The sequence below is a fragment of the Diabrotica virgifera genome, chromosome 4 (genome assembly GCF_917563875.1).
Source record: "Diabrotica virgifera virgifera chromosome 4, PGI_DIABVI_V3a".
Lineage (NCBI taxonomy): Eukaryota > Metazoa > Arthropoda > Insecta > Coleoptera > Chrysomelidae > Diabrotica > Diabrotica virgifera.
The window spans coordinates 118,156,527-118,170,268 of record NC_065446.1 but is presented as its reverse complement, the minus strand read 5'-3'; the positions used below and the strand labels follow the sequence as shown (position 1 = coordinate 118,170,268).

The following is a 13,742-nucleotide window of genomic DNA, read 5'->3' as shown; positions in this document are numbered from 1 at the left end:
GTTGAGATGAAAAGCTGATACCTACTTCAGTTTTTGTAGTACAGTCGAACCCGCTTATTGGAATAGCATTCGTGTCAATCAAAAGTATTCCTATAACGGGGATATTCTAATATCCGATCATTGGTCGCTAGTAAAAACGTTTAGGGACCTCAAATTTCTATTCCTTAAACCGGGATATTCCTTTAAGAGGTATTCTAATAAGCGGGTTTGACTGTACCTGGTTGTAATCTCCATTTCTTAAATACCCCAGGCTGTGGGTAAAAAATAGGTCGATTTCAGGATATAATTCAGGAATTTTTGAAACCTATCAGGTGTTGTAAAGGACGATGCCAGGTGTTTTTACTAAAATGTAACCAAAAATATTGTGCGCTTTTTTTTATTGCGATTTTCATTTGTTAAATTTGCAATTTTTAATGATTTTTAATTTTGCAGCTTAGGATATTGATTTTAGAGAAAAACTTTTTAATACAAAGTTGTAGTATATTAAAAAACTTACAATTTGAGGTATGGTTTGTTTAATTTTGTTAATTGGTTATTGCAAAACAGCCTGCGAAATGTCCAAAATGGCCGTTTTTTATAATTGCAATATTTATTGTACAAATAATTTTTTATATTTTTTAAAGCTTTAAAATGAAGATCTTTCAATTCCAAACATAAAAAAAATTGTAAAGCCAGATTAACGAATTTGTTGCTTAGATATTATAAATTGTTTATCCCATGAGGTCAAATGTCGAAGGCTATAACTTTTTGAAAAAATATCGTAGAGAGTTGGTGAAACATCTAATATCCTTCTAAAGAGTTATATTTTCATATTCTAATGTAAATAAATGCGTAAAACATTTTTAAACTTCTAATTTTTGAATTTGAAAATAAGGGGGCAAATTTCGTTAAAAACATTTAGAGTTGAAGCGGCCCTGTACATCTTATGAGTTTCTAACTTCATATTATTGTTGCTGAAGATAAAACGAAGATTTATAAAAAAATAAAAAAATTCTAAGACCAACTGAAGCCGAGATAATTTTTGGGTTTGAAAATAAGGGGGCAAATTTCGTTATAAACATTTAGAGCTGAAGCGGCCCTGTACATCCTATGAGTTTCTAACTTACAGATTATTGTTGCTGAAGACAAAACGAAGATTTATAAAAAAATAAAAATTTTCTACAACCCACTGAAGCCGAGATAATTGTTTTTTTTTTTTCTTAAATCGTAGTGCCTTTATAAAAACTAAGAAATTATTTTACAGTCATTTACTAAAGAAAGACTTATATTATCTTAAAATAAAAATTATTATAAAATATAATTACATTTAATTATTAAAAATTATTTTTAAAATCGGTGCTTTTGCGAGCGGCCCAATTTTGCAAATCGCCCGGCTCGCTTCAAATCCGCGCGCTCGGAAAATTTTTACGTAACTTGTATTAAATTTTGTCAGAAAACAATTTAATAATATTACCATTATAATATACAGTCTATTTACCACTGTATTTGTTTTTCTTGATAATCTTTTATATGTGAAATTTCATTTCGGAAGAAATAATATTACAAAAATGATACATATATATGAAATATATAACTATATTTTTAATTTTTTCATTGTTATATAAATTTAATAATAATAATGTTACTTCTTACTATGATATACAATATAAAACTTTTTCTTCTTGTAGTGACTATTCGTTTTGGATTTCACATATAAAAGTTCATCAAGAAAAACAAATACAGTGGTAAATAGACTGTATATTATATTGGTAATATTATTAAATTGTTTTCTGTCAAAATTTAATGCAAGTTACGTAAAAATTTTCCGAGCGATTTGCAAAATTCGGCCGCTTGCAAAAGCACCGATTTTAAAAATAATTTTTAATAATTAAATGTAAGTATATTTTATAATAATTTTTATTTTAAGATAATATAGTCTTTCTTTAGTCAATGACTGTAAAATAATTTCTTTATTATTATAAATAAAGGCACTACGATGTAAGAAAAAAAAAAACAATTATCTCCGCTTCAGTTGGTTGTAGAAAATTTTTATTTTTTTATAAATCTTCGTTTCGTCTTCAGAAACAATAATCTGTAAGTTAGAAACTCATAGGACGTACAGGGCCGTTTCAGCTCTAAATGTTTATAACGAAATTTGCCCCCTTATTTTCAAACCCAAAAATAAGAGGTTTAAAAATGTTTTACGCATTTATTTACATCAGAATATAAAAATATAATTCTTTAGAAGGAGATTAGATATTTCACCAACTCTACGATTTTTTTTCAAAAAGTTATAGCCTTCGACATTTGACCTCTTGGGATAAACAATTTATAATATCTAAGCAACAAATTCGCTAATCTGGCTTTACAATTTTTTTATGTTTGGAATTCAAAGATCTTCATTTTACAGTTTTAAAAAATAAAAAAAATTATTTGTACAATAAATAATGCAATTGTAAAAAACGGCCATTTTGGACTTTTCGCAGGTTGTTTTGCAATAACTAGTTAACGAAATTAAACTTACCATACCTCAAATTGTAGGTTTTTTAATTTACTACAACTTTGTATTAAAAAGTTTTTCTCTAAAATCAATATCCTAAGCTGCAAAATTAAAAATTATTAAACATTGCAAATTTAACAAATGAAAATCACAATAAAAAAAGCGCACAATATTTTTGGTTACATTTTAGTAGAAGTTATTCCTGGCATCGTCCTTTACAACACCTGATAGGTTTCAAAAATTCCTGAATTATATCACGTTTTTTCACCCACAGCCTGGGGTAAAAGTATTCGCTAAGGATGGATTGGATAGGTCACTCGTGAGAGTGATTTCTGTAGATTCTAAAGATTGTTGGTTTGTTGCAAGGGTCCAGTCGTCAGCATATCCAAACTTCCGAGATTCGATTGCAGGCATGTCAGCAATGTAGTGGCTGAAAAGTAACGGGTCAAGACCAGAATCCTGTGGAAGGCCATTATTAAGTTTCATCTGTCTACTCATCTCTTTTCCCGTTATTACCTGGAAGGTTTTGTTTGTCAGCATGTTGTCAATGAGGTTAATTATCTTTCTGCATGGAATAATACGAGCCAGTTTATATATTCGTATTAATCCTTGTCTAAAAATACTATCATATGCTTCTGTTATATCTATGAATGCTGTTGCTGTTTTTATTTCTTTTGAAAACTAACTTCTATAAAAGTTGTTAATGACAAGACTTGGTCCTTAGGGCTTCAGTGGGGACATTTTTAAGTATCCTGTGACTAATTCTGTTGAGAAGTTTTTCTAATAATTTAAATACCATGCTGAAAAAAGCTATGGGACGGTAGTTTTCTGGCTTATCATTTAGTTTACCCGGTTTTGCAATTGCAATTATCTTTGTTCGCTTGTGAGAAAGGTGCGAAGTGAGAAAGGAATGTTACCTGACTGAAGTACATATATATCAGTATAGAACATTTCAAGTCACTGTTTCGTGTATGCACCACTGTGTATCAGGAACTCAGGATGAATACCATCAAACTCATGTGCTTTACCTAGTTTCATTTCTCTCAGCGTGTGTTTGATTTCACAAATAAGGATTCTTGTTGAATATTCTGCGCATATAAGTCTTCACATGTTTCAGTCCATCCGGGCAAATATTCTGTGCGATTCCCCCTAAGGATGATTTCCTTGGCAGCGCTTATTACTGCACCCACAAATCTCTCATAACTTTTGCTAGTTGGGGGGACCCAGCTCAAGGTCTGGTCTAGTTGTTCCGACAACTTCTTCCAGTTTGCTTTTCTAATATTCCATCTGGGCCGAGGATTTGATCTAATTATTGGGATTTATATGCCGATCGGGATAAGCACAGGACGATGTTGGGTATATGGGAAGTCTGCAAGGACACTTCTCGCAATTTTTAGTGGTCTATCATTGGTATCTTTTGAGACAAAGCATAGATCTGGGTTATATTCTCTTCTCCATGCAGCTGATTTAAACGTTCCTCTGTCTTTGGCATCAAAAACTAGATACGTGTTTTGCTCTTCGGACCATGCAACTAGTGCCTCCCCATTTTTATCATTTGTGGTATACTTCCACATTTTGTGGTGGCTGTTAAAGTCGCCTATGTATACAGTAGGATGCGGATGAGTCTTCTGGTTTCCATGTAGTGGCTGGAGATTTATATATGTTAACTACGGTAATCTCTCCAATATTGGTGACCACTTCATGTACCTATATCATTATTATTGGAAGCAGAAAGCAGGAAACCATTTTCTATATTGCTGCGAATATATGCTACGACGCCGTTATCTTTATCGTAAGTAGCTCTCAGTAAATCGTAGCCACGTATCTTTCCACCTAAATCTGGCTGGACTTTGTCTTCAGTAGGGGTCTCTTGTATGGCAACTAGGTAAATGTCGTTATCGTGTAGCCTTTTTGCAACACTTTGCATTTTGCTTTACTAATGTCCTCGATGTTAAGGTGACAGACTCGGATACACGGTCCGAGATCTCTAGTCAGTTGGTTCTCAGAAGAACCTTTATTTGTTCCCATCGTATATTTCCATTTAGGGTAGATTTCTGTTTGTGATACCACTATAATATCGGCGCATTAGAAGACCCTTACCCTCGAAAATCTATAAAAATTGTGCAAGCCGTTTTCGAAATAATTGAGGCGTTTCATGAACAAAACTCACTCTGTATACACTGATACTCAGATATAAACAATACAATATTTTAACTGTGAAAAAAAAATATAAAATTATCTAAAATAGTATTGTGGGTGATGAATTATGCCAACTATTCTATGTTTCAGGTAATCTGATAACTTATGGTAACAGTCAGTACTTTATTGCAGATAATGTTCGGGTAAGTTAAATATCTATACCCTATTCCACGAATATACGCCTGTGTTGGATTATTTCGACAACGAATATTTTATTGTGCAAAATATGAAAAACGAAAATTAATTGCAAATTACATTGCTGTTTAATGGAATAATTATTAGAGCCATTTACTTTCATACTTCTTACAATATGTTGCACACTGAAATATTCGTTGTCGCGATAATTCAAAACAGGCGTATGTTGGTGGAATGAACCATACATACAATAAAAAATAAAAAAAAATATTTGTGGACGAAGTTAATAGGTATTATTTTTCATACTTTTTTAGCAATGTTGGTGGGAAGCATGGAGATATTGTAAATCTCTTTACATGGATCTCGTCAGTATTGAATCACAAGAAGAAAATAACTTTCTTTATGAAAAGTTAAAGGAACGCTGTAAGTACCCTAAATTTGACTTTATCTAACTTGAAATGAAAAAATAATTCGTATCTACGGTTTTATTAAGTACTAAATAACATCTACGACTAGTAGCCCGATCAAAGAACAATCTGAAACAAAAAAATAAAGGAAGGATGAAAATTTGGGAAAAGGTAGATGTAGATGAAATTGTCTGTTATTATACAGTGCTAGTCAAAAGTCCGTACCCGCCCTCATATCTTTTGAACGGTTATACCTATAATAGTGAAATTTGGAGGGAAGAAATAAACGGACGTAAGCTCCTTACTAGTCATGACAGGTACAGGTGACGTAATAGTGACAGACGACTTTACAGCGCCACTGTGACAGATAATTTTAAATGGGACCTTACGGCAAGTGATACCCCGTTTGAAAGGTATTGAAAATACTTATTCAGTCATACCAATTTTGTTTGAGTTATATAATAAATGAAATACATAAATATAAAATTGTAGTTTTGCATTTAATTAATAAAAATTCAAAATTCCGCCTATGATTACTTGTCAAAAAGGTTGACGTTGACGTAAAAACTACTAGACAATTGAAAAACGTCAACTTTTTTGACAAAAAAAAACGATAGGCGGACATTTGAATTTTTTTTAATTAAATGCGAAACTACAATATTATATTTATTTAATTTATTCAACAAAATCAAAATCAACTTAAACATAAAAAAATTAGTATGACTGAATAGGTATTTTGAATACCTTTCAAACGAGGTATCACTTACCATAAGGTCCCATTTAAAATTATCGGTCACAGTGGCTCTGTAACGTCATCTGCCACTATTACGTCACCTGCCATGACTAGTTAAGAAGCTTACGTCCTTACGTAAGAGATACGAGGGGGGTACGGACTTTTGACTAGCACTGTATAAAAAGAGTTTACAATTCTACACCCCCTCAATTTTACATAAATTGGAGGTGAACCCCCTTCTCGGGGGAGAAAAAATATACATTAAAAATAAGTCCGGAATTGGATAAAATGACTAATTCTAAGCAACTTTCGTTCTATAGAGTTATTTGCGTGTGAATATGTTCATTTTTAACAAAAAAAATCATGTTTTTGGACGGTTTTTCGCAAATAACTCAAAAAGTAAGTATTTTATCGAAAAAAATATTCTTAGCAAAAATATAGCTTATAAAAAAGTAAAAAAAAAATAGTGTATGCATGAAGTCTGTAGACCCAGTAGAAGTAAAGTTGTAGCTAATGAAAAGTAGGTTCTTATTCGTCAAATTCCAAATCGAATATTTCAAAGTGAAATAACCAAAAAACGGAGCATTTTTCGGGAAAAACTTATTACAACTTTTTTAAAGTATTTAAAAAAAGGGTTTATTTTTGTTTTTTTTTACTTCTAACATTAAAAGTAAGTGAGTTACGCTCAAAATATTGTTGGTCCCTTTTATTTTTTGGTAAAAAGAATCGCGAAAATCATCCTCTAATTAGCATCCCAAATAAAATTAATAGTTAATGCTTCACAATAAATTACTTTGCTTATGTATTCTTTATATCATCTGTAAGTTTCATCGGTTCAAAGTACTTATTTTTGAAAAGGCTATTTTCTCGTCTTCCCATGAAGCAATTTTTTTCATTCTTTTTTTGCTCTTAAGTAACTCGAGTAGAGCCATGTAACTAACGCATTATTAAATGTCAACGTTGCTTTTGTTTTGTTATAATAAATTAATTTATTTATTATAACAAAAATTTGTAATTTGTTTAAATAGAGATTGTTTAAATAATTATACAGCTTTCAAATGAGAGTATTTGAGTTTTTAACGTTAAAAGGTACACTTGTAGTAAGTTTATCTAAAAAAAGTCTACAACTGGAAAAAATATGTAGTTTTCTTTTCTTATAAATAAATTAATCTATTATAACAAAACAAAATCAAGTTGTATAGAACATTGTTTTCATTGAACTTTTCATTATTTTTAATTCTTTAATTTAAATTCAGTTTGTGTATTGTGTATCTGGCTGACACACTTATTGTAATCTTTTGTTTCATGTATATTATCTTTATCAACTTTGATTATTTCCAAAAATTCAAATAATTCCCCTTTTTTCTTTTCATTCTATATTTTACAATATATTCCGTTAATTATTTTTCACCTCATAATCTCATAATATATCAATTTTCTTCCCCAACATTCTCAAATACACACAACCAAATGGAATCACCATGTATTTCAAAGCAATATTTATTTCTTTTGACAAAAAATTGTTATTGTTGCGAAGAATAAAGGTTTTTATTGAAAATAAACAAATCGATAAGGCAATCAGATAGTACAGCTCGGTACGGTATAGGCTATTAGCTTGAGTTGGAAATTGGACGAAAATAAATAAACTAACTTTTGCGTCCAAAAACGAAAATATGCCTCATGTGGGGTTACAGAACTTACGGCGGGGAAATATTATTCGTCTTGTGGAGTGGAGCAAGTAAGGTTCTCAGAGGGACATAGCTGTAGAGCTAGGCGTAACACAGGGCGTTCTGTCTAAAACCTATGCTAGGTAACAGGAACTAGGAAAGCTCAAAAATAAAGCAACGGAAAGGCGCCAAAAAGTAATAATGGCTCGCCAAGATCGTTTAATTGTCCAATCAGCTGTAAAACACCCAACCATTTCTCAAATGATAATTTAAGGTTCATTCAAATGTAAGGAAAATATCAAATATATTTTTTCTCACACCAAAGATAAAATTGGAAAAACATCAAAAAATGGTATATACAAATTGTCCTGTGGAGACTGCCCTGTTACCTATGTGGGGAGAACTATGCGACCTTTGGAAACACGCATCAAAGAACATTTGTCTAAGATTGACAAATCTAGTTTTGGCAATCACTTACATGCTTCTAAACATATCTTCAGTCCCCAAAGAGATAGTAGGATTCTACATAGTATACCCATTAACAACTATACAAAAATGAATTTATTAGAAGACTTAGAAATCAGCAGGGAATTAAAAAGAAATCCTCAAAATTGTGTTAACACCCAGGTTCAATTAAATTGTAAATTTGATCCAATCTTTAAGAAGTTTCTTTAATACTGTTATATTCAGCATGCCCAACAATTGCTCTAGTTTTTTGAACATTACTTTATAACATATTTGAATTTTCTTTCATTGATTACAATTAAGTAAATATTTTCGATTTGGCTTTTTTAATAATAATATTGTTTTCAAACAGTTTTGGAACTCTGAGCTTGTCTGACGGTGCTTCTCCTTTGGTTTTCATCTATCTCACTTCTATGTTTGGTCAAAACTGACTGGTTGTTTGGTTTTTTAATAATTAATAATACTTTGATAATTTGATTATTTTCACATTTAACTTTACTTTAAACGTAACAATTGTCATTTAAATTTTACTTTAGTTTTTCATATTAACTTTAACTTCATACCAATTAGTAACCTACATATGACAACTTGATCATTTTCAAAAATTTTAAATAATTTTAATAACACAGATGTCGCTAGGAACTATTGTTTCCGTCAGCAGCCTGTCGTTTTTGAATATTGTCAGTAACAGCTGTTGTTTGTAAGAATGGTAGCCATATTATAAAAACACATTAAATGTGATTTTTTAAACATTTAAGGGTTTTTACCCTAACCAGTGGTTATATCCCTGGGTTGATTTTAAACTATAGAATGTGTTTGTTCGAAGTTTTCTCTTCTTTTGAGGTTTTTACACCTATAAGACGTAAGTTTCACTTTATAATTTTTTATGAATAAGATTTTTCAACTTAGTCTTTTTATAGGATAGCTCTGATGATGGCATTAATATGCTGAAAGTACTTAGCTGATTTAATAAATTTATTTACACACTATCAGTCTTTTGAAAACATACACCAGTTCCCGTTTAGATTTAAGGCTGATTCTCATTATAGCGCAAGGCAAGTGCTCGGCATGGGCAAGGCATCGGCTCGGCAAAATACATTTTACATAAAATCTTATGCACTGCACGGGATGTACTTCACACTATGCGTGCCAGGCACCGGCAAGCGACGGGCTTTGCATGCGACGTTCTTTTCGAAACAATGGCTGCATTCAGCAGAAAACTGCGATGACTAATCGATTACTTAGCGATGTGTAATCGCTAACGATTCTTCTGAATGGTATACTTTCATGTACATACGAAATAGGTTATGACAACTGTCACATTTTTCAAAATGATTTGCAAATACGTGAAAGACACCTCAAGAACAGAAATGAAAATTATTATGAAATGTTAATTTATCGATAACCCCGTTTAATTCATACATAGTTTCAAATTCTTGAATTTCTTGCAACATAGGTAAACCATACGTACATACGAATAATCCAACAAAGCAGCTCAGATATTTATCAGCGTGATTTATATGCCTTTCAGCCTTCAATTCATGTTTTTTTAAAGATACCTAACTTAAAAATACGTGTTACACACACGTCATACGTCAATCTTATTTTGATTTGCTAAGTAATCATATTTCAAAACCGATGTTTAAAATGACGACCGATAAGTCATCGAATGATAACTAATCGACAATTTATGTGGCATCCAGCAGAAAATCACTAAGCGATTAGTCATCGATTGAGTCTGCTGAATGCACCCAATCTTTGCCTAGCACGTGCCGTGAAGGTCACTACAGTGTGAATCCCGTACCGGCAAGCAATCTGCAATCGTGGTTGTTTGATATCAGTTTCATAGTGACAATAGACGATGAAGCGTCAAGAGAGACCTGCTTTTTCATCGGAGCAAGATGAAATGCTCATTGACTGTGTTCGAGAACAGGGACAAGCCTGTCTCAGTGTGAATTGGCTGTGAAAACCTTGCCCGTGCCGAGCGTGTGCCTTGCCGTTGCCTTGCCGGTTCCTTGCACGTCTAATGAGAATCGGCCTTTATATAGAAGTGTGTACAAGTCAAACAGTCTTTTTCTATATATTTTTTAATTGTAAGAAGTACACACATCAGTCGGACATTCTTACAAAAAATTTAAGAAGTTTAAACGTTTACGGTCCCTATAATTTATGTATCTTTTGGCACTGAGTGATAAACGTATTTTTGATTTTATTTTGTTTTTCCTTTATGACTGTAAAATTAAGTTATAGAATGACTAGATTAGGCTTGTAACCTTAAATGTCTTTCTTTTTGATTGCCTACATGCCTGCCTTACCGTGTGGGGTGGGTATATAGGTAATCAATACTTAATAAAAAATGCTAAGATAAACCCTTGGATGAGAAAACTGTGACCCTTGTCCTTATCCCAAAATGTTTATTAAGATTAATTTAACAAAAATTCACTTTGAAAAAAAAATGTTTATTATATCTATTCTTAACAAAAAGGTTGGTCAGACTTAGATAACCTTAACTTAGATTACTAATTAGATAATTTAGATAAGATATATTATGTTTATGTATGTACTACTTACTTTTTTCTGGCCGCATGGTCTAATCCTAAAGCCAATAAAAAAATTGCTTTAAAATAAATATTGTTTGACTTCGTGTGTTCGTTTTTTTTTTAATTCGCACGAAATAATAAGAAATATCAGATGATTCCGTATAAGTTTGTTTGTGTGTAGTTACCTATATTTATACAGAACTAATATCCTACTAGATTTATACAAACAACATTACACTTTTAAGAAATTTAATTCTGCATACCCTTATTAGCTAATTTCTCTTTTAATTCACCATTCAAACTTTCACCCAGACCTCTATATAGCAGCGTTTCCCAAATGGTGGGTCGCGACCGTACCGGGCCACGAAATTAAAATGCCGGGTCGCCTCGCCTCGCCGTTTCACATGAACATCCTCTTTTACACTGTTGACTATCAAGTGCGTTGGCTATCAAAAGGGAATATTTTAAAAAAACTTTAATTAAATTAATTGAATTGAAGGAATAAATTTCAATATTCTTAGAACAACATCCACCATCGGATAGGGATGTAACATTTCAATTTAAACACAGTTATCATGATGTCAATTGCAATTGGTTAATCAAGGTAGCCTATCTATGTGATATTTTTGACTTCTTGAATAATTTAAATATGACATTACAGAGTAGCAATATAGTACAAGAGAAGATGGAAGCTGCAACAAAAAACTTAATTTGTGGACACGTCGCGCGGAAGCAGGAAATTACAAATGATGATGAGCGCTGATGAGATTTCAGCAGCTTTCAAGGAACACCTGCTAGGACTGGAGGCAAATCTGAAGGAATATCCTCATCCACAGCAACAAGGCATGGATAAGGAATCCATTTACAATGGACGTAGAATCCGAGACAGTACTTCCGGACTTAGATATTGAGTCAGTAATTGAAATATCGTGTGATAGGACACTCAAAGACATATTTATGACAAAATACCACTGATAGATTTTTGGCTGTCTTGCCGCCAGGAGTACCCAGTTTTAGCAGAAAAAGCGATAAAGTTTCAAATTCCTTTTGTTACGACCTATAAGTGTGGGGGCAGGGTATTCAACACTGGTTTCTCTCAAAAATAAATATAGGAACCGTTAGGAAGTCGAACCAGACCTGAGGATATATGTAATTAACATATTTTCCTCACGTGAAGTTTTTAGTTAACCAGAAATAACTGCACACTTCTCATTACTAAAGTATTTTTATTTTATTTTATTACATTTTTGTTTGGGCTAATGATTATTCATTAAAATATATAAAACTATAAAAAATATTTAAATATGTTTTCTTGTACATACACACCAGGGTATGCAAAAAAATAGTGGGTCACGAAGTATAAACACAAAATTAACCGGGTCACGGAAAAATAAGTTTGGGAAACGCTGCTCTATAGACTTTATTTACTCTTATACATACAATCACTCATTTATTCATACATTGTTTTTTCATTACCATTTGACAATAATAATTTTGATCAATTTAATTTTATAGTCAACTTATAGTGATAGTTACAATAATTAAAAAGTAAAATTTAAATTTCTAATATCAAAATTAAAATTAAGGTTACGTTCATTCCAACACTAAAAACATACTATAGTATTTTTACTACAAAAACGTTATTACGTAGGTCAAAATTTTTGACGTAAGAGAACTGTCAAAACATTAGAATGTGACTTTCATTATTGTCATGTTTATTATAAACATGGCAATAATGAAAAGTCACATTCTAATGTTTTGACAGTTCTCTTACGTCAAAAATTTTGACCTACGTAATAACGTTTTTGTAGTAAAAATACTATAAAACTCAAATCTCCGTAATTGCATTGGATCCTAACATTGGTTAGACAAAAATTGCCCTTTCCTGGATGTCAATGTCATTGACATTTGAAGTATTTCTATATCCTTACAAATCATTGACAGACTTAACGTGGTTCAATGCAGACGTAATATAATCTATACTAGAGAGCATATGTACTATAGTGGTAGAGCATCTGTACTATAAAGTATCTAGTGGTAGAGCATCTATACTATAAAGCATAAAAAACTTTAATTTAAACTATTTTATTATAATATTTACTATGTAGTTAGAACATTTAATCCAGCCAGTGTTTGGCATTGTGGCTATTTTGCAAGGACAGGGAGTAAGTAATCTTAAGTGGGATTACTTGCTTTTAGGTTTACTGATGATGGACTGATGAGTCCGAAAAGGTTCTAAATGTAATCCTTTTGGATTAAAAAAAAATTTAATTCTTCATTAAAAATTTTATACCAACTACACCAGGGAGTTTTTACTTAACGTTAAGTTATTTTTATTTTTATTTTCAGATGGGAGTGGAGCCGAATATTCATTTTGGACTGCAGGAGCCAAAAAGGGGAGAGGATGGGTATGGAAAACTACACGGCTTCCAATCTACTACTTCAACTGGGATCCCAATGTCAACGCGGGAAACCGTATAGAAGTGAGATATAATGGTTTAACCGGACTTCACTGGAACGTTAAGCGTCAACATTTTAGAGGCATATATGCAATTTGTGAAGCTGCTTTGTGATGTGAATTTTTAAACCGGTTGCTTAAACCGATGCGCGATGGTGCAGCTTGAAATGTTACTAATTATATCCCTACATTGTAACACAGATAATAAATTAAGTAGATGTATTTAAGTTACTATAACATGTACTTCATATATGCATACGTAGGGGTTCTTTTTATAAAGATTGAATTTATTAAAAAAAGAAATTGGAATTTTGAAATTTTTTATTTAGATTATAAGTACCTATACAACTAAAATTAACAATAATAAATAATAATTAACATTATAAATATAAAATATTTACAACAGCTTTTCGAGTTTTCTGATTTTGCCAAATCATGCTCAATGCACAAAGTTACTAGGCCAGTTAACCTATCCTGCTTTATTGTAGATCTAGAACGTAACTAAAGGGTCTTTCGGCTCCTGCTATTGTCACCCACAATGTGCAAAATATTCTTAACGAAATAACGACATTAAGGGTAAAGGCGCAGAATATCGCCTGTCAAAATTTTCAATGTGTTTTAAATGTATTCATTTTTTCGGATCCTGCGAAAACTAATAA

The 13,742-nt window shown here is 31.8% G+C and overlaps 1 protein-coding gene across 1 annotated transcript in view; it reads left to right on the top strand.

Annotated features, from left to right (window-relative positions):
- LOC126883134 (uncharacterized) overlaps positions 1-13,392 on the top strand; it is a 31,477-nt gene extending 18,085 nt beyond the window's left edge. Inside the window, exons 2-4 of the mRNA XM_050648383.1 lie at positions 4,769-4,821; positions 5,128-5,236; positions 12,975-13,392. Of these exons, the coding sequence (XP_050504340.1) occupies positions 4,769-4,821; positions 5,128-5,236; positions 12,975-13,198 (386 nt within the window). The 3' untranslated portion in view covers positions 13,199-13,392. The remainder of the gene's footprint in view (positions 1-4,768; positions 4,822-5,127; positions 5,237-12,974) is intronic.
- The last annotated feature ends 350 nt before the right edge of the window (positions 13,393-13,742 follow it).